The sequence below is a fragment of the Manis javanica genome, chromosome 1 (genome assembly GCF_040802235.1).
Source record: "Manis javanica isolate MJ-LG chromosome 1, MJ_LKY, whole genome shotgun sequence".
Taxonomy (NCBI): domain Eukaryota; kingdom Metazoa; phylum Chordata; class Mammalia; order Pholidota; family Manidae; genus Manis; species Manis javanica.
The window spans coordinates 6,508,895-6,531,227 of NC_133156.1; the positions used below are offsets into that span (position 1 = coordinate 6,508,895).

Sequence of the window (22,333 nt, forward strand, 5' to 3'; positions counted from 1 at the left end):
CATTTCTCTGATGAATAGGGATGTGGAGCATCTTTTCCTGTGCCTGTTGGCCATCTGAATTTCTTCTTTGGAGAAGCATCTGTTCAGCTCCTCTGCCCATTTTTTAATTGGATTATTTGCTTTTTTTTTGTTGAGGTGCATGAGCTCTTTATAAATTTTGGATGTCAACCCTTTATCAGATCTGTCATTTATGAATATATTCTCCCATACTTTAGGATGCCTTTTTGTTCTGTTGGTGGTGTCCTTTGCTGTACAGAAGCTTTTCAGCTTGATATAGTCCTACTTGTCCATTTTTGCTTTAGTTTTCCTTGCCTGGGGAGATATGTTCATGAAGAGGTTACTCATGTTGATGTCCTAGAGATTTTTGCCTATGTTTTTTCCTAAGAGTTTTATGATTTCATGACTTACATTCAGGTCTTTAATCCATTTTGAATTTACTTTTGTGTATAGGATTAGAAAGTGATCCAGTTTCATTCTCTTACATGTAGCTGTCCAGTTTTGCCAACACCAGCTGTTGAAGAGGCTGTCATTTCCCCATTGTATGTCATGGCTCCTTTATCATATATTAATTGACCATATATGTTTGGGTTAATGTCTGGAGTCTCTATTCTGTTCCACTGGTCTGTGGGTCTGTTCTGGTGCCAGTACCAAATTGTCTTGATTACTATGGTTTTGTAGTAGAGCTTGAAGTTGGGAAGCAAGAACCCCCCCCACTTTATTCTTCCTTCTCAGGATTGCTTTGGCTATTTGGGGTCTTTGGTGATTCCATATGAATTTTAGAACTATTTGTTCCAGTTAGTTGAAGAATGCTGTTGGTATTTTGATAGGGATTGCATTGAATTTGTAGATTGCTTTGGGCAGGATGGCCATTTTGACAATATTATTTCTTAGCAAGAGCATGGGATGAGTTTCCATTTTTTAGTGTCCTCTTTAATTTATCTTAAGAGTGTCTTGTAGTTTTCAGGGTATAAGTCTTTCACTTCCTTGGTTAGGTTTACTCCTAGGTATTTTATTCTTTTTGATGCTATTATGAATGGAATTGTTTTTCTGATTTCTCTTTCTGCTACTTCATCGTTAGTGTATCAGAAAGCAACGGATTTCTTGTATTAATTCTGTATCCTGCAACTTTGCTGAATTCACATATTAGTTCTAGTAGTTTTGGAGTGGATTCTTTAGGGTTTTTTATGTACAATATCATGTCATCTGCAAATAGTGGCAGTTTGACTTCTTTACCAATCTGGATGCCTTGTTTTTCTTAGTTTTGTCTGATTGCCGTGGCTAGCACCTCCAGCACTATGTTGAATAACAGTGGGGAGAGTGGGCATCCCTGTCTTGTTCCTGATCTTAGAGGAAAAGCTTTCAGCTTCTTGCTGTTAAGTGTGATATTGGCTGTGGTTTTGTCATATATGGCCTTTATTATGTTGAGGTACTTGCCCTCTATACCCATTTTGTTGAGAGTTTTTATCATGAATCGATATTGAATTTTGTTGAATGCTTTTTCAGCATCTATGGAGATGATTATGTGGTTTTTGTCCTTCTTTTTGTTGATGTGGTGGATGATGCTGATGGATTTTCGAATGTTGTACCATCCTTGCTCCCTGAGATGTATCCCACTTGGTCATGGTGTATGATGATCCTCTTGATGTATTTTTGAATTCAGTTTGCTAATATTTTGTTGAGTATTTTTGCATCTATGTTCATCAGGGATATTGGTCTGTAATTTTCTTTTTTGGTGGGGTCTTTGCCCAGTTTTGGTATTAGAGTGATGTTGACTTCATAGAATGAGTTTGGAAGTATTCCTTCCTCTTCTATTTTTTGGAAAACTTTAGGGAGAAAGGTTATTATGTCTTCTCTGTATGTCTGATAAAATTCTGCAGTCAATCCATCTGGCCTAGGGGTTTTGCTCTTGGGTACTTTTTGATTACTGATTCAATTTCTTTGCTGGTAATTGGTTTGTTTAGATTTTCTGTTTCTTCCTTGGTCAGTCTTGGAAGGTTGTATTTTTCTAGGAAGTTGTCCATTTCTTCTAGGTTTTCCAGCTTGTTAGCGTATAGATTCTCATAGTATTCTCTAATGATTCTTTATATTTTTGTGGGATCTGTCATGATTTTTCCTTTCTCGTTTCTGATCCTGTTAATGTGTGTAGATTCTCTTTTTCTCATAATCAGTCTGGCTAGGGGCTTATCTATTTTGTTTCTTTTCTCAAAGAACCAACGTGTGGTTTCATTGATTTTTTTTCTGTTGTTTTATTCTTCTCAATTTTATTTATTTCTTCTCTGATCTTTATTATGTCCCTCCTTCTGCTGAATTTGGACCTCATTTTTTCTTTTTCCTATTTCTATAATTGTGAGTTTAGACTATTCATTTGGGATTGTTCTTCCTTCTTTAAATAGGCCTGGATTTCTATATATTTTCCTCTTAGAACTACCTTCATTGCGTCCCACAGAAGTTGGGGCTTTGTGCTGTTGTTCTCATTTGTCTCCATATATTGCTTGATCTCTGTTTTAATCTGGTCATTGGTCCTTTAATTATTTAGGAGCATGTTGTTAAGTGTCCATGTGTTTGTGGGCCTTTTTGCTTTCTTTGTACAATTTATTTCTAGTTTTATACCTTTGTGGTCTGAAAAGTTGGTTGGTAGGATTTCAATCTTTTTGAATTTAGTGAGGCTCTTTTTGTGGCCAAGTATGTGGTCTATTCTGGAAAATGTTCCATGTGCCCTTGAGAAGAATGTGTATCCTGCTGCTTTTAGGTGTAGAATTCTGTAGATGTCTATTAGGTCCATCTGTTCTAGTGTGTTGTTCAGTGCCTCTCTGTCCTTACGTATTTTCTGTCTGGTGGATCTGTCCTTTGGAGTGAGTGGTGTGTTAAAGTCTCCCAAAATGAATGCATTGCAATCTGTTTCCTCCTTAATTCTGTTAATATTTGGTTCACATATGTTGGTCCTCCTGTATTGGGTGTGTGTATATAATGTTTATATCCTCTTGTTGGACTGTCCCCTTTATCATTAAGTAATGTCCTTCTTTATCTCTTGTTACTTTCTTTGTTTTGAATTCTATTTTGTCTGATACTAATACTGCAACACCTGCTTTTTTCTTCATTTTTTGCATGAAATATCTTTTTCCATCCCTTTTAATCTGTGCATGTCTTTGGGTTTGAAGTGAGTCTCTTGGAAGCAGCATATAGATGGGTCTTGCTTTTTTATCCATTCTATTACTCTGTGTCTTTTGATTGTTGCATTCAGTCCATTTACATTTAGGGTGATTATTGAAAGATATGTACTTATTGCCATTGCAGGCTTTAGATTCATGGTTACCAAAGGTTCAAGGGTAGCTTCTTTACTATCTGTCTAACTTAACTCACATATTAAGCTATTATAAACACAGTCTGATGATTCTTTATCTCTCTCCTTTCTTATTCCTCCTCCTCCATTCTTCATATGTTGGGTGTTTTGTTCTTTGCTGTTTTTAGGAGTGCTCCCATCTAGAGCAGTCCCTCTAAAAATACCCTGTAGAGGTTGTTTGTGGGAGGCAAATTCCCTCAACTTTTGCTTGTCCGGGAATTGTTTAATCCCTTCTTCATATTTAAATGATAATTGTGCTGGGTACAGTATCCTTGGTTTAAGTCCCTTCTGTTTCATTGCATTAAATATATCATGCCATTCTCTTCTGGCCTGTCAGGTTTCTGTTGAGAAATCTGAAGATAGCCTGATGGGTTTTCCTTTGTAGGTGACCTTTTTTTCTCTCTCTGGCTGCCTTTAATACTCTGTCCTTGTCCTTGATCTTTGCCATTTTAATTATTATGTGTCTTGGTGTTGTCTTCTTTGGGTCCCTTCTGTTGGGAGTTCTGTGTGCTTCCGTGGTCTAGGCAACTATTTCCTCTCCCAGTTTGGGGAAGTTCTCAGCAATTATTTCTTCAAAGACACTTTCTATCCCTTTATGTCTCTCTTCGTTTTCTGGTACCCCTGTAATGCGGATATTGTTCCTTTTGGATTGGTCACATGGTTCTCTTAATATTGTTCATTTCTGGAGATCCTTTTATCTCTCTCTGCATCAGCTTCTATGCATTCCTGTTCTCTGGTTTCTAGTCCATTAGTGGCCTCTTGCATCCCGTCCATTCTGCTTTTAAGTCCTTCCAGAGATTGTTTAATTTCTGTAGTCTCCCTCTGTACTTGCTCCTTTAGCTCTTGCATATTTCTCTGCAGATCCATCAGCATGTTTATGATTTTTATTTTGAATTCTTTTTCAGGGAGACTGTTTAGGTCTGTCTCTGCAGATCCTCTCTCAGGGGTTGTCTGGACTATTTTGAACTGGATTAAATTTTTCTGCCTTTTCATGGTGATAGTGGTGACTGTAGGCAGGTGTGGGTGTGTCAGCTGGGAGAAGAACGTTCTTTCCTGCTTGCTGGATGCCTTGCCCTTCTCCGCTACCTGTGATGGTTACCCGCACTCCTGGAGCAGCCACCGGGTTAATCCCCTAAGCTGCTGAGGGCAGGGTCTCCATCAGAGCAGCCCAGACCCCTGCGGAGAGTGTCAGGCACACTAGGTGCGCTCCTCCACGATAGCGGCTCCCCTGCCAGGCGGCTGTGTACCAGAAGTGGCCTTTCGGTCTGGCCCAGGTGGCTGTGTGTTGGGCTGGGATTTCAGTCAGCTGCTTGGAGTGCGGCTGCTCCCTCTGGCACTGCTGCAGGCGTGCGTGGGCCTCTCCCGTGCTCCTCTGGCACCACCGCCTCTGGCAAGTGCGGGCCACTCCCGGGCCACTTGGTCACCACCGCTGTGGGCTCGCGTGGGCCTCTCCTAGGCCCCTGTGGCACTGTGGCTGCTGGTGTGCATGGGCCGCTCCCGGGCTGCTCGGTCGCTGCTGCGGCAGGCTTGCATGGGCCGCTCCCGGTCCCCTCTGGCACCACCGCCCCCTGTGCACACTGCCACTCTCCCACTACTGGGCCAGTGTGTTGGGGTCCACACCAGTTGGCGGAATGACTGGCAGGCTGCTTAGTGCTGTGAGGGGCTTCAGAGCTTGCCTGCCGCCCAGGGGTTTAGGGCGCCTAGAGTTCCCCAGATTCCCATCTGCCGGCTAAGTGTGCCGGGACAACTTCATCCTGCTGTGGGGTTCCTGTCTTTTTAAGACTTGCTGAAAGCACTCGCTTTTCTTTTGTCTCAGGTGCGCCGGTTGTGGGGACCTGCCCATAGGTTTTGCTTTTCCGTTTCTCTAGTATCCAGCACCCCGTGCACCTTGTGTCTGTGCTCCGTGTGCGGATTTCTAGAGCTGGTTGTTTCGCAGTCCTGGGCTTTCACTCCCTCCCTGTTCCGACTCCTTTCTTCCCACTGGGTTCTGAGTTGGGGGGGCATTTGGGTCCCACCTGGCCGTGGCTTGTATGTTACCCCCTTTGTGTGATGTTGAGTTCTCGCAGATGTAGGTGTATCCTGGCTGTTGTACTGTATCCACTGGTGTCTCTTTTCGGAATAGTAGTATTTATTGTATTTTCATAAATATATATGTTTTTGGGAGGTAATTTCCACTGAACTACTCATGCTGCCATCTTGTCTCTGCCCCCCCCATTTTTACTTCTTTTGAAATGTATATTTGTTGATTTTCATATGTTGAAGAATCATATATTGAATTCCAGGAATAAACCCCATTTGGTCATAATGCATTGTTCTTTTAATATGCTGCTGAATTCAATCTGCTTTTGTTTTGTTGAGGATTTTTCATCAGTGCTCATGAGAGTTATTGGACCATAATTCTTGGTGTCTTCATGTAACTTTGGTAATGCTGGCCCCATGGAATGAGTTAGGAAGTGCTCCCATTTCTTTAACTTTTTGGAATGGTTTGAGGAGTATTGGTGTTAATTATTCATTAAATTTTTGGTAGCATTCACCAGTGAAGCCATCTGTCCAGGGTTTTTCTTTTGGGAGGGTTTTGTTAATGACTGAATTTCCTCACTTGTTACTGCTGTGTTCACACTTTCTTCTTCTTCCTGATTCAGTCTTGTTGGGTGGTGTGTTTCTAAGAATTTGACCATCTCATCTAGGATATTTAATTTCTTTGAATATAGTTGTGTGTAAAACTCTCTTATCCTTTTCATTTCTGTAAAATTGGTCATCATGTGCTCACTTTTTTTCTGACTTCAGTTCATTCTTCTGTTTCTTAGTCAACATAGCTGAAAAGTTATCACTCTTTATCTTTTCAAAGACCAACTTTTGGTTTCATTGCTTTTTTCCTTTATGTTTTCTCGTCTCTCTCTTTCTCTCCATTCCAACCTTTATTATTCCTGTCTTCTGCTAGCTTTGGGTATAGTTCATTCTTTTCTAGTTCTCAAGATATAAAGTTATGTTGTTGGTTTGTCATCTCTTTTTTAATGTCTCTGGTAGCAGTGCTTTCACTGCATCCATAAATTCTGGTATTTTGGGATTTTGTTTTCATTTGTCTTAAGATACTTTCCTAATGATTTTTTTCTTTGACCTATTTGTGTTTAGGAGTATGTTATTTAATTTGCACATATTTGTGAATTTTCTAGTTTCCTTCTATTAATTGATTTCAAGTTTCATTCCTTTGTGACCAGAAAAGATACTTCATATGCTTTCTGTCTTTTAAAATTGAGACTTGTTTTTTGATCTAATGTATGGTCTCCCTTGTAGAATGTTCCATATATGCCTGAGGAATATGTGTATTCTCTGTTGTTGGGTAGATTTTTCTCTGTATGTCTATTAGGTCCAATTGGTCTATAAAGTTGTTTAAGTAATCTATTTTCTTGTTGATATTTTGTATGGTTTTTCTATCCATTATTGGAAGATTGAAGTCTCCAACTATTGTTGTAGAGCTATTTCTCCCTATAATTATGTCAACTTCGTATAGTTTGGAGCTCTTATATTTGGTGCATATGTGTTACTATATCTTCCTGTTGAATTGACCGTCTTTGTCTCTTGAAACTTTTTAACTTAACATCAATTTTGTCTTAAATTAGTATAGCCACCCTAGCTCTCTTTTGGTTACTACTTTCACAGAATATCTTTTTCCATCCTTTCACTTTCAACCTATGTATGTCTTTAGATCTAAACTGAGTCTTTTGTAGACCTAAATATATTTTATCATTAAAAATTCTATTCTTCCTGTCTTTGCCTTTTGATTCAGAAGTTTACTCCATTTACATTTAAAGTAATACTGGTAAAATACTTATTTTGCCATGTTTTCAATAGGTCAGAGCTTTTTTGTCATTCATTTACTCTCTTACTGCCTTCCTTTCTCCTTAATTGGATTTATTTTTTATAGGGACACTTTTTAATGCCCTTCTTATTTCTTTTTTGCATATTGTGTAGTTAGTTTCTTTGTGGCTACCACAGGAATTACATATAACATCCTACAGTTATGACAGTCTATTTTGAATTTATACCAGCTTAACTGAATTACATATAAAAACTCTAACCTTTACATCTCCATTCCTTCTTTTTGTTGTCACAGTTGCATTGTGAACCCATTAATACAGATTTATAGTCATTTTATGTATTTGTCCTTTAAATCCTATAGAAAATAAAAACTGAAGTTATAAACCAAAATTATAATAATACCAGATTTTAGATTTTTTCATATATTTACCTTTACTGGAGATGTGTGTCTTGGTATGGTTTTGAGTTATTGTCTAGCTTTTTTTCATTTTAACCTGAAGGATTTGCCTTTAGCATTTCTTGTAGGACAGGTGTGTTGATTATGTACTTCCTTGGCTTTTGTTTATCTGGGAATGTTTTAATTTCTCCCTCATTTTCTGATAACAGTTTTGCTGGATGTAGAATTCTCAGTTGGCAATATGTTTTTTTTCCTTTCAACACTCTAAGTGTTATCCTATTGCCTTCTGACCTTCAAGGTTTCCGCTGAAAACTTGGCTGATTATATTACTGAGAATCCCTTGCATATGGTAAATTGCATTTCTCTTGCTGCTTTCAAGATTATTTGTCTTTCAACAGTTTGAATATATTGTGTTGCATTGTGGGGGGTCTCTTTGAGTTTTTCTGTTTTGTTTTCTTTGAGTTTTTTGATTTGTAAATTAATGTATCTTACGTAATTTTGGAAGCTTATAGCCATTATTTCTTCAATTTCTCTACACCTTTCTCTCTGTCTTACTCCTGTAGGGATTCCCATAATGGACATGTTAGTCCTCTCGAGAGTGTTCCTCAAATCCCTTAGGCTCTCGTCACTTCTCTACAGTCTTTATGTTCTTTAGCCTCAATGATTTCAGTTGTCCTATATTCAAGTTTACTGACTCCTTTTTATTCCTACTCAAATCTGCAGTTGAATCTCTCTAGGGTTAAGTGAATTTTTCATTTCAATTATTATACTTTTGAGCTCCAGAATTTTTTAAATAATTTATGTTGATATTTTCATTTTCATTCTTTATTCTTTTCTTGGTTTTCTCTAGTTCTTTGTCCATGTTTTCCTTTAGCTCTTTGAACACATCTAAGACAATTGTAAAGTCTTTATCTTATAAGTCTGATGCCTTTGCTTTTTTCAGGATGGTTTCTGCCCCTCTAATTTTTTTCCTTTGAATCGGTCATGATTTCCCATGTTTTTGTTGAAAATTGGGCATTTGAGAACACAGCCACCTCTCCCAGTCACTACAAACTGGCTCTTTGGTGGGCAGTTCTTCCTAAGTGGCTACGCAGGCTCTGAGCCTTGGAATCAGCCTGAGGTGAAGGCTTAAGGTATTCCCAGGTCTTTGCTGAGTATGCATCTTGTTTGGGCCTGAGTGTAGCTTTTTTACTTTCCTTATATACATAGTTGTTTTTAAATGTCGTAATTTTCCAGAGTCTCACCTTAGATTTTCCTCTGAGCCTCAGATGGTCTGTTGTATGTTTTTACCTGTAATCTTTGCCCAGGCATCTATAGCTCTTAGCCTTCCCAGGTAGTGCTTGCTGTCTCAGTGCCTAAATTTCAAGGTAGGTGAAACAGACTAGTTTTTCAGGCAACCCCCAGACAACTTAGAACATTGAAAATAAAGTCTGCTGTGCCCCATGTGGTTTGAGAGAAGGAATTAGGAACTGGGTTGCTTCTTCCAGACCAAGACTGCACCTTGCCCAGGAAGGGGCTAGGCAAGGGCAACTAAATGACCATGAAATTTCCTACTGTTTTGAATGTAGGTTTTTCTTGATTTGGCATTTACCTGGTTGCTCTGTAACCTTGTCTGTTGTCTCAGAGTTCCTGTTAGATTAGTTTAAGCAATTTTTGCTTGTTTTTGATATTTCCTTTGGGAAATGAGGGCTTAGAGTTTCCTAGTCTGCTATTTTGCTGACATCACCCCATAGGCATGAGTTTTTAAGAATCATGCTAGAACTTTTCAAAATGACCATTTTCTCCCCTAAATAAATGAACTTAAGAGATTATATATACAATTACTAAATGATTTTTGTAATACCTTTTCACCTTCAGAGCCTATTTCATATTATTGTTACTCTTCAGAGTGGCAAACTCTCCTCCTTTTGAGGCCAGATTTGATTTTGAGGAATAATAAAGTAATTTATTTAATGAATAAAATGAGCAAAGTATACACTACAATTTTGGGTACAGAATTTTTTCCTTGCCATAGTGAGGTAATTCTACCATAGGCACAGAAAAGATTTTGAGCAATGATATGCAAGTAATGAAGGCATGATTGTATAGTCTTCCTAAGTGATTACTTTAGAGATTATAGTTAACAAACCTAATTTCTGCTTTGGTGAAGTCTACCTTAAAATATCACTTTATATTCATGTAATATGTATCTATTGATGGAAATTTTTTAATGTGCAGGTAGATCCTTGTCAGAAGTCAGTTCAGATCTGTCTTTTTAATGGCACGAGTGACTGCAAGATAACCAGGATTTTTCTTTGAGGTGGAATCATCTAGGGTTTGTCTTACCTCTAATTCTGTGACAGCTACCTGTGACATAATAACTGTATCTTCCGACAAAATTCACTTTTTCCTGTGTTTACACATATATGGCTTTCATCTGTAGTACATTTCAGTTCAGGTCAACACCATATTTAACCAGGTTAGGTTTATAAACTAATTGAAACCCTTTCAATACCATTCAGAAATTATAAATTCACTTTCATATAAATGTTTATGAAATGCTGAAAAATAACTTTGGGATCTTATATGAAGGAAAAAGAACCTGTGTGGAGAAGTAGAAAGAAATGCAGATGATTATTTGTCAAATGTAATAATGGCTAAAAGTAACATTGAAGAGAAAAAAAATGACTTGGATGCAGCTATGAAGATAGCGAGAGAGTTAAAGTCAACACCTTCTCTGAGGACCTACTGTGACTTGAATCAGGTAATTTAATTGTTCACCATGTGAATTATTTCTGAGGTAGCTTATTTTACATGCATTGGAATGTTATACTTAAGACTTAACAAGAAGAATTTGTTTTCCAGATTGCCTAACTAGTATGAGTTGTTTGAATTCTAAGACATATTATAAATTGATTTAGCTTTTTATTTTTTATCACTTAGGGGAATGGTGCAGGTAAGGTCTTTATAACACATGATCTGAGAGCAAGGATGACAGTGAGTTGAAAGTTGATGTTTCTAGGACACTTTAATAAAAAATGAGGACAAATAAAGGTAGCAAACTAAATGGGACTCCATTTTCTTTTCATAAACAATTTAGGTATGATTGTCAACCCTTGACTTAAACACTTAATACAGATTCCACTCAGTTTTTCTCCTTCCTCTTACCTCCTCACATGTGCAGAGCAAGAAGTGAGGTGCTTCAGCTGTGTCTGTTCATCTAATCATATGCCTGGTGGGCAGAATTGGGCAAAAACTGAAATGTTTCTTATGAGACTCTTTGGCAGGACAAAGTTAACCAGCAATCCTCTTTGCTAATTCCTGCCTTGTTCCCTTGGGTCTAGATCCTATGCTATTGTCTGAATCCTCAGGGCCTCATTTGCCATAAATAATCAGAGGTTTGAACTGAAGTGAGGTATGAAATAGAAACCATTGGTTTACCTGCCTCCAGAATCTCTAACTTTAAATGAAAGAAGAGTCTGCCACTATCTTATTTGGCGGAGGCTCCAACTGTACTTTAAAAACAGTAACAGTCGCTTCCTCTGTATTATATGTGAAGCATTTGGAGATGAAAAAAAGTGTCAGAGATTTAGTCTTCACCCTAGTTAGCCTCATTTAGGAAGATGAGGCAAAATAAAAGAAGGAAACATTTGAGGATAGCAACACAGGTGCACATTGTATTTGATTAGTTTTCTCTGATCACATAGCCATATACCACTAATCTTTTGTTGTTACCTGCTTAATCCCATCTCTAAAATATTTTAAATTTCTTCAGGGGAAAAAATCACAAACACTTATTTGCATCCTTTCCTTTCAGTGCCTAAAATCAAATGTTTGACCACATTAGTAAAATGCCTAAAAGACAGTTTTCCTTCTAAAATCTTACTCTGTTTTAACAATATTGATAAAAAAAAGAAAATTCACATCTGACTGACACTTCCTTTTTGATTCTAGATTATCAGGACTTTGAAGTTAACATTTGAGAGAGAATTGTTACAAGTTAGCTCTCTAAAACTAAGAAACTCTCCCAAGTAAGTTATAATTCAGGAGAACATAACAATTAAGTATAAAAAATGTATTAAAATCTAGATTTATTAAAATAACAAGCAATTATAAATTGAAAATTCAGGTCATAAATGTTTTCCAAATTAGCAGCCAAATTAAAATAAGTATAATTTATGATAAATTAAAAGGTTATTTAAATGTTCTTTTAGAGTTTTTAATGTCAACAACTGATTTTTATTTAGAGAAAGTAATAAATTATATTAGATATACTTATATGCCAGTGTGTTATTTTAGGTTGAATATGAATTGCAGTGAGATCATCTGTATGTTCAACGATGTGGGAAAGATTGAATTTGAGGACTCAACAAAGTAAGTTTTATAAGAATGGCAACATGTTGTTCCTGTCTGACAGGGTCTAAGAGACAGAAAAATTGATGTTGATTGTGATTCAAAAGCTAAAAAATAAGATAGGGCAAAAGTTTCTATCAGTTAAATTCAACATAAGATATTTAAGAGTTAGAAGACCTAGAAGGAATCAATATTCAATGATGTGCCTGTGAAAGTCATCTTTGAGGTTGATTTCAACTAGTCTGTATTAAACACTGATTTTATGCTAGGCACTGACACCTTAGATACTGAGATATATGTCAGAGAAGTTAGAAAAAAGTAGTCGGTAACACATGTAAACAATAAAGTGCATAATTGCTATGATAGCAATATATGCAGAATTTAGTGGCAATGTAAAGGAAGGGAATGGTCAGTTTTTCTTGGGGTAATGAGATTTGGGAAGATTTTATTTTTCCTCATACATGAAAAATGACAATTAGAAAGGAGGATAAGATGGAGGTACAGTCATCTTAACAAAAAGAAACGTATAGACAGTGAGATAACATGCTGCATGAAAGAATCTGCGTATACAAGTCCATTTGGCAGAGGATACCTAGAGGCTAAATTCCTAAGGCTTTGTATGCTGTGCAGTGATGTTTGGACTTCATTTTCTAGACACATTATCCAGTATGGTAGCCACTAACCACATGTGGCCATTTAAATTTAAGCATGAATTAACTAAAACTAAATTGAAAAATTCAGTTCCTCAATTGCACTAGCCATATTTTAAGTACTCAGTAGCCACATATGGTTAGTGGCAACCGTATTGGACAGTATAGCACATTTCACTATGGTAGAAAGCCCAGCTGTAGACAATAAAAAAAAAAGATTTTCATTACGAAAGTAAAAATAATTTGGTTGCTTTATAAAAAGATAACTCTGACCATTTATTGGATTGATTATTTGGAAGAGTATGAGACTAGAGGCCAAAGGATCAGATGGCTTTTTGTATCAAAAATGTCAGCAAATGAGAAACCGAACATAGGGAGTAGCCCTGAAGATCAGTAGATCTGACAAATGCTAACCAGTGAGAATTGAGAAAACTTAATAGTTGAGCATGAGGAAAGGGGAAGCATCCTTAATGTCTGACTTTAATGATTAAGTTGATGGATTTTGGCGTTGCTCACTAAGATTGGGAATACAAGAAGAAAAATTGGGATAGGGGAGATAGTGGATATGTTGTTACTGTTGTTTACCTGTTATCTGGGGAGAAATGTCTAGAGGGAAGTTGGCAGTATGTGCTGAAACTGAAGAATAAGTCTTGGATTTAATTCTGGGTTCAGGTGTTGTCAGAATATAGATGGTTTAGAAAGCCCCCAAAAGAAAATAAGTTCATTCATTGTAGGTGGTATGCCTTGGGGGGTCATCCATGCCCCAAGAGGCACCACATACATTAACCTTAGAGAGCTTATCAGAGGCCAGCCCACAGGCTTGTAAGCTCAGAGAAAAATGAGTAGATCCAGTCCAAATCAGGTAAACTCATCTAAGCCAATTCACAAAACTGATGAATAGTAAGAATATTAACTTAATGGGTAAATATAATAGCCACAGGGACACCTTATGTTGGCATTCTTTTCCAACATCTGGACAGAAATGAGAAGCCAAATTATCAGAAGTTGCTTTTTTGCAGTCTTGTTTGGAATAAAGGGGATAAGATTAATCAAATGGCTTGATAGCATTAGGCCTAGATAATCTGCTGTGTTCTTGCCACCACAGAGAAGACCTTGCCACAGGACTAGAGATACCAGTCCTTTGGCTGCAGTTATCTTCTCCCAGATAGGGAGTCCTGCCCCACATTTGTCTCTGTGACATTACTTTTGTGCTTCTGTGGATGAGTACATTCTTTTGTATATTTTCATGACTTCAGTAGGTCACTATCAAATATTTCTAATATCAAAAGCTCTTCTGTCTCTAAAATCAAATCTTGTTTTGGTTTTAAATTTAACTCAGAGTAGAATTTAAAATTTTTCCTTAGTTTTCAGGGAAGTATCACTGTAACCTGCCTCTATTGACTACAGGTACTAATTAAACAGTGGCTTTGTCCAGTGAGAGCAGATACTGAAGTAAGTGAAGGACAGTACCCTGGAAAAATACTAAGTTTTAAGACAGGGAAAGGGTAACCTGCAAAAAACAAAACAAAACTGAGAAGCAGCAGGCAGAGGGTAAAAGACAAATAGAACAAAGTGGTTTATAGAAGTCACAGGAGAGGTTTATGAGACTGGAGTTGGTTGACAGTGTTTGTTAAATGTTTAAGTAAGTTCAAATAAGAGTTGTTCTAAAAAGACATGTTTAGATTGCAAAGTTGTGCACATATACGTATCCTCAAAGGGAGTTTGGATTCAACATGTATTTGATTTGACTTAGGTTGAGCATACCCTCTGTTGGAAAAGACAGATGTATCATTGAATACAGTTGGCCTTGTTTTTCTTATTTTTAAAACACTTTTTAAATGATCTGTGATGAAGCTTAATCCACCATGGTTTAACTAAAATAAAAGCTTTTGAAACTCAATCTCATTTCTTTGCTAGAATTTCTGTACTTGTAGATTTGATATCCTGAATCTGTGTGTTTATGTGAAGATAGAAAAATATGGAGTAAATTGCATAAATAATCAGTTGTGAATCAGTGACTATTGAATAATCATCCCAAAGGATTCAGACTAATGGTGCTTTTTAGCCTGGGTAGAGGTTTCTAATGATTTACTCAGGGTTATATCCTACACTGTTATTTTTAAGCCAATGAATTGAAAGAAGACATAGTCTTAACTTAAAATCAAACACCTAGGCCAAATCAAAATGACTTCCTTTGAAAATCTATATCCACTTTTTTTTTAGGACCAGATTATTGTGACATGACCATCAAGTTCTTTTTTCAGCTTCTTGTTGATTATACCGCTTACTGACCTGTTGACCTTTTTAAGATCCTTGGGCTTGCTTGGGCTAGGAATGGGCAAAAGTTTCTTCCTGGGTAATGGAACTGTTCTAAAATTTGATTGTGGTGATTGGTTACACAAGTCTAAATTTAGTAAAAATTGTTGAATTTTATGGTGTGTAAATTACACATCAATAAATTATTTTAAAAGTACCCCTGGGGCACCTATACAAATTTACCCCTTTGTATGTATCACAGTATTAACTGTCATGTGGAAAGGAAATGGTTTGATGGTGAATATTAACAATTTATGAAAGGATTTAAAGTAGCCATATGCCTTTCTATATTTAAACAGATGTGATCCCCAAAAAAATGAAACTGGACAGAATGTTCAAAAGAAATATAATCACAAAAAGGAATTTTTTTGTCATGATGCATACCCATCACCAAGGGAAAAAAAGGTTGACATGTCTGTCCTAACTAATGAAGCCCCAGCCCCTCCTCTGCAACTGGAAACCAATAAAGTGCATTTAGAAACCGAAGACTTCCAGCCACAGAAGGAGGTTGTTGCAGCATCCCCTAAAACCATCGCTGCTTTACCTCAGATGGGCTCTAGCCCTGATGTGATAATTGAAGAAATTATTGAAGAAAACCTGGAAAGTAAGTGAAAAATACAAAAGCTAGGAAACATATTATGTCTGTAATTTGAAACAAAATCATTACCTGTTCCTGTGGTTAACAAACATATTGCTCTTTCCTTACCCTTCATTATGAGTTAACACTTGGTGGTTCCATGCCCCTACTTTCTTACACATTGTAGGGTAATTTTGAAGTAGGGATAATTTTTTTTATTAAGGTATCATTGATATACAATCTTATGAAGGTTTCACATGAGCAACATTGTGGTTACTACATTTCCTCCTATTATCAGGTCCCCCCCACACCCCATTACAGTCACTGCCCATCAGCATAGCAAGATGCTATAGAGTCACTACTTGTCTTCTCTGTGCTATACTGCCTTCCCCGTGTGCCCCCATATTATGTATGCCAATCATTATACTAACGTAGGGATAATTTTTATTTTTAATGCAATAATACAGCTAAACTCTGAGATGTAAATTTAGTATTTGGTTTAACTCGGATGTTTGACTTTTTAATGTTCTACATAGAAACCTTGTATAAAGGATGAAAATATAAATGAGAGATTTGTAGTAGATGTGATCTCATGAATTCATCCTTAAATTTAAGAACAGCCTCTCTTAAATCTTAGGTCATTTTATAACAGATTACCTCTCAGAACAATTCTGAATATAATTGCATCTATTTTGTAACATAGATTGTAATTGATTAGATTTCCAATGTTGGTTTTTTTCTGCATTGACATGAGGATGAGATACTACCAAGTGTAGTCATACTACCATCTTCAGGACTATTCCTGCTTTAGTTCTCTTCTTCCCCAATCTGTTTCATTGTCACCTCTTCAGAATGACATTTTCTATACAGAAAAAGGACATGCTGTTTTTTCTTGTTTCTACTGCATTATCACTGATATCTCAGTGCATTAAGAAACCTATTATGACTTTACTTTCTGACAAGGGGTCTTGCCATTCCAGTATTTTCCCAATTGAAGTAGAGCTTTTTAAACAATAGTATCCATTGTCAATGTAATAAAATCAGTACAGTTGCCTTTATTTTTTATTTTGATGAAGCATACTTCACAGATTGTATTGTGGCAACAGCTAACTATCCAAAAAAGCCTCTTCAAAAAAAAAATCATCTGTTCCTTTTGGAACAAAAACAGGTATTTTAACAACTCTGAACTTAATGTTGTTGAGTTTGCTGTTTGTATAGTAATTCTTACGTAGCATGGGGCAGTAAGTAAAATGAATTTTACTGATGATTAAAACTTTAAAAGTTTTGGCAGTTACTGGCTAAAATATTTCAGAAGTTTGTCATACTTCTCTCAGTCGTCTCCCCAGTTATATACATGTATCTCTTTACCCATCCTCAATATAGATGTTATTCTTTCTTACCTGTATCAGATAGTTAAAATAATCTGTTCAGCTTTTATCATCTATCTATTCTTGGCTGTCTCCAATTCCACTCCTCCTTGTCTTTGTTTTTAAACATTTTACAAGAAAAAAAAATCTACAGGGTTCAAAATTTACATATTAAAATTCCCCATGAAACTTTTCCCCTGACCTATTCCCATTCCATCCAATCCCTCCCTCCCTGAGCTTCTTTGTGCATATATAAACAGATAAATGTGTCTGTTTTCCTCTTTTTTGTTGTTGTTTTTACACAAAATGTAACATACCATACACAGTGTTCTGTTCTTTTAATTCCTTTCTTAACATTGTACTCTGGAGGTCTTTTCATATCACGAATTAACTCTTGGCTTAATTACTGCTTATATACAAAAAATTTCTGTCTTTTATTCTGCCCTACCTCTACCTCTACCGCAACACACATCTCTTTCCCTAAATGTTGCTCAATATGTTGGCTTTGCCCAGACATAAATAAGTTTTGGAATTCAGAGTGGCTATGAGCTAATGATTGGTTCTTTGGTGATAGTATAGATTAAACAGAATTTTTTAGCTTATACTTGAAATCTTATCATAATCTGTGGGATTCTGGATTCCAAATATGTTCATAAATATTAAGCTCTAAAACTTTGTTGTAATACATAGAGTTATAGCATATTCTGACTTTAGAGTCTAACTACCACATGAACTGCAGTTCCACTTATTTAACATATTTTGCAAGTCAAATGAAATATTTGCAATTCAGGTTGCTAACAAATTCACTGTTGGAAGTGGAATCTATTTGTTTTATCAGTCTAGTTACCATTTTGGGTTTGGATTCTTTTGTGGAGCCCAAGTATTCTAGAGTTTTCAATAACACAAGATACTTATTATTCTTTTAGAGGATATTATGTTCATTTTTTGTGATTTCCCCCCCCTACCTTCTGGTTTATTAATGTCGTTTAAATATTCTTATCCAGGTTCTCCAGAGCTAGTTTTTGTAAGCCATGTAATACATCCTTGCCACTTCTACATTCGGAAGTATTCACAATTAAAAGATGCAATAGTATTGGAAAAGAAGGTGAATCAGTTTTGCAAGAAGAGTTTACACTTTGATCCTTCAGATATCTTGGAGCTAGGTAATGAAATTTTATTCCAAGCTCAAATGTCAAGTTTATTTAAATATTGTAATATTTGGGCAACCCACGTAGACTTTTATAATACAAATTTGTTCTCCAAACAGAAGTTTTGAAATTACTGAACTAAATAAGTTAAATTTTATTTAGGCAAGTTAGGTAAATATTGACTACTGAGTGAAATATACATAAACACTCCAGTATGGAGTGAGATGAATCATTATTTTTTTAAATTTTATTTATATTAAAGTATGGTTGATAATATATAATTATTAGAGTTAGGGATACGGTTATATATGTTAATGGAATTATATATATGTTAATGACAGTTATATATATGTTAATGAAATGTTTACCATGATACATGTAGTTACCATCTATTACAATACAAAGTTATTACAATAGTATTGACTATATTCCCTATGCTGAACTTTCATCCCTGTGACTAATTATTTTATAATTTGTACCTCTTTTTCCTCTTTACCTATTTTGTTCACTTCCCTACCCCCACCCCTTTCCCCTATGGCAACTACCAGTCTGTTCTCTGTGTTTATGAGTCTTTTTCTGTTTTGATAGTTTGTTTGTTAGTTTTTTAGGTTCCACATATAAGTGGAATCATATGGTACTTGTCTTTCTCTGTCTGACACACTTCACTAAACATAGTACCCTTTGGGTACATCCGTGTTGTTACAAATGGCAAGATTTTGTTCTTTCTAATGGCTGAGTTAATATTCCATTATTTTATGTACCACACCTTCAGCCATTCATCTACTGATGAACACTTAGGAGGTTTCTTTCATATTTTAGCTATTGTAAATAATGCTGCAGTAAACATAGGAGTACGTGTATCTTTTAAAACAGGGATTTTATTTTCTTTGCATATATTCCCAGAAGTGGAATTGCTGGGTTGTATGGCATTTCTCTTTTTAGTTTTTTGAGAAACCTCCAAATTGTTTTCCATAGTGCATAGTGGATACATCAATTTACATTCCAGCCAGCAGTGTATAATTGTTGCTTTTTATCCACAACCTTGTCTCCTCTAGGGGAAAACTCTTCCTCGAAGATGATCCTCATATTGTAACTACTGCACATGTGAATGTTGAGGATTTCATTGAGCACTTAAATGAGGTGCAGGATAGTGACATCCATTCCTAGGGCCACATGGAGGGTAGTTGGTAAACTTAATCAGTCCATCTTAATTCTAAGGGTACATGTAATTTGCCATGATCTAGGCTTTTGCTACAAATGTTTTCCTTATAATACTGTTGACTGACTTAGATTATATTCTGTAATAAGATGATGCTATGATTTAGTTTAAGAACAGAATGAGGAAAATTATCTAATGCAATCAATACCTATATATAACTAATTCCAAAAAGGATTAGCTTTTTAACCTTATATAGTAATATTTTTAAGTGTGATTAACTATTAGTCCATCTATGTAGCTTATCAGAATCATATATTTTTGACAAAGGATCATCATATATTTTTGACAAAGATGAATAATAATTTCAAACTTAAAACACATTCACATTATGAGAATCTAAGAGGAGGGAAGTATAGTACTAAACTTAATTTTTACAGGTACAAATCTCCAAAATTTAATATATATATTCAGAAAATATTCTAAGATAGCCAAAAGTCATTCTTTCTTTTTTAAGTTGATAATTTCAAGATAAATATATATGATTTAAATACTCATTATATTTTGAGAAATTGGTAATAAGAGATGTGATATGATGCTTTAGGAGAATATCCTCTTGTTCCCTTTTCCTACTTGTTCTTTTTATTATAAAAAATAATAAATGATTATACATAAAAAACCCTAAAGACTCCACTCCAAAACTACTAGAACTAATATCTGAATTCAGCAAAGTTGCAGGATACAAAATTAATACAAGAAATCTGTTGCTTTCCTATACACTAACAATGAACTAGCAGAAAGAGAAATCAGGAGAACAATTTCATTCACAATAGCATCAAAAAGAATAAAATACCTAGGAATAAACCTAACCAAGGAAGTGAAAGACCTATACCCTGAAAACTATAAGACACTCTTAAGAGAAATTAAAAGAAAACTCTAACAAATGGAAACTCATCCCATGCTCTTGGCTAGGAAGAATTAATATTGTCAAAATGGCCATCCTATCTAAAGCAATCTAAAATTTCAATGCAATCCCTATCAAATTACCAACAGTATTCTTCAACAAACTGGAACAAATAGTTCTAAAATTCATATGGAACCAACCAAAGACCCCGAATAGCCAAAGCAGTCCTGAGTAGGAAGAATAAAGCAGGGGGTATCTCACTTCCCAACTTCAAGCTCTACTACAAAGCCACAGTAATCAAGACAATTTGGTACTGGCACCAGAACAGACCCACAGACCAGTGGAACAGAATAAGGAGTCCATATATTAACCCAAACATATATGGTCAATTAATATGCGATAAAGGAGCCATGGACATACAATGGGGAAATGACAGCCTCTTCAACAGCTGGTGTTGGCAAAACTGGACAGCTACATGTAAGAGAATGAAACTGGATCATTGTCTAAGCCCATATACAAAAGTAAATTCAAAATAGATCAAAGACCTGAATGTAAGTCATGAAACCTTAAGACTCTTAGAAGAAACAGGCAAAAATCTCTTGGACATAAATACGAGTGACTTCTTCATGAACATATCTCCCCAGGCAAGGGAAACAAAAGCAAATGAACAAATGGAACTATATCAAGCTGAAAAGCTTCTGTACAGCAAAGGACATCATTAATAGAACAAAAAGGCATCCTACAGTATGGGAAAATATATTCATAAATGACAGATCCGATAAAGGGTTGACACCCAAAATATATGAAGAGCTCATGCACCTCAACAAACAAAAAGCAAATAATCCAATTAAAAAATGGGCAGAGGAGCTGAACAGACACTTCTCCAAAGAAGAAATTCAGATGGCCAACAGATACAGGAAAAGATGCTCCACATCGCTAATCATCAGAGAAATACAAATTAAAACCACAATGAGATATCACCTCACACCAGTAAGGATTGCCACCATCCAAAAGACAAACAACAACAAATGTTGGCGGGGTTGTGGAGAAAGGGGAACCCTCCTATACTGCTGGTGGGAATGTAAAGTAGTTCAGCCATTGTGGAAAGCAGTATGGAGGTTCCTCAAAAAGCTCAAAATAGCAATACCATTTGACCCAGGAATTCCACTTCTAGGAATTTACCCTAAGAATGCAGCAGCCCAGTTTGAAAAAGACAGATGCACCCCTATGTTTACTGCAGCACTATTTATAATAGCAAAGAAATGGAAGCAACCAAAGTGTCCATCAGTAGATGAATGGATAAAGAAGATGTGGTACATATACACAATGGAGTATTATTCAGCCATAAGAAGAAAACAAATCTACCATTTGCAACAACATGGATGGAGCTAGAGGGTATTATGCTCAGTGAAATAAGCCCAATGGAAAAACACAAGTATCAGATGATTTCGCTCATCTGTGGAGTATACGAACAAAGAAACAAACTGAAGGAACAGAACAGCAGACTCACAGAACCCAAGAATGGACTAACAGTTACCAAAGGGAAAGGGACGGATAAGGGGAAAAAGAGTGGGGGGCATTACTATTAGCAGACCTAATGTAGGGGGTGGGCATGGGAGGGCTGTACAACACAGAGAAGACAAGTAGTGATTCTATAGCATCTTACTACGCTGATGGAAAGTGACTGTAATGGGGTTTGTTGGGGGGACTTGGTGATGGGGGGAGTCTAGTAAACATAATGTTCCTCATGTAATTATAGATTAATCATTTGAAAAAAAATAAATGGTTTCAACAGGCTTTTATGTATCTCAAGAAAAAATGATTTAATAGTATATAGTTTAAAACTATAAATATTGGTTATGTGGTATATTGGTAATGTGGTATAACAGACGAAAGGGTTGATAACAATCTGAATGCCAAACAGATGTTTTGGTAGAACTTAAAAGGCTGCCCTGATGGTATCTCTCAATTATCCTAACTTTATTAACATGTGCAGAGGGAATCACATGGCATCTCTGTGTATATAACCAGTGACCACGTCTCGACATGCCTCCCTCTGATCTGTGGCTTAGTCGTTAAGAGGGCAGTTTCTAAGACCTCCTGGCTCCTCCATCTCTTCTGATTACTGCAGGGCTTGGCTGGGTCTTCAGCCTCTCTGTCTAGTTTCCTGATGTATGCAGTGGCAGCATCATTTCCATTGGGTTGTTGTGAGAAGTTAGTAAATCCATACATAAAATACGAGAACATTGTTGAGCTTATAGTAAGCATTCAAATTCAGGCCTCTTCCCTGATCCTTTTCTCCTGATTATTTATTTGTAATTCATCTG

At 36.2% G+C, this 22,333-nt stretch overlaps 1 protein-coding gene across 7 annotated transcripts in view; it reads left to right on the forward strand.

Annotated features, from left to right (window-relative positions):
• Window positions 1-22,333, forward strand: part of RNF17 (ring finger protein 17) — a 111,787-nt gene that overhangs the window by 12,174 nt on the left and 77,280 nt on the right. For 5 of the 7 annotated variants that reach the window (XR_012125456.1, XM_017656924.3, XM_017656923.3 and 2 more), the window contains exons 7-11: window positions 10,128-10,299; window positions 11,490-11,566; window positions 11,835-11,909; window positions 15,154-15,458; window positions 17,803-17,961. Coding sequence is in view for 6 of the 7 variants with exons in the window: in XM_017656924.3 (XP_017512413.3) it covers window positions 10,128-10,299; window positions 11,490-11,566; window positions 11,835-11,909; window positions 15,154-15,458; window positions 17,803-17,961 (788 nt within the window). In the remaining variant the exon portion in view is untranslated. Of the gene's footprint in view, window positions 1-10,127; window positions 10,300-11,489; window positions 11,567-11,834; window positions 11,910-15,153; window positions 15,459-17,802; window positions 17,962-22,333 lie in introns of those variants that run through there. The other 2 variants (XM_073222496.1, XM_037017165.2) reach the window with 2 other exon arrangements.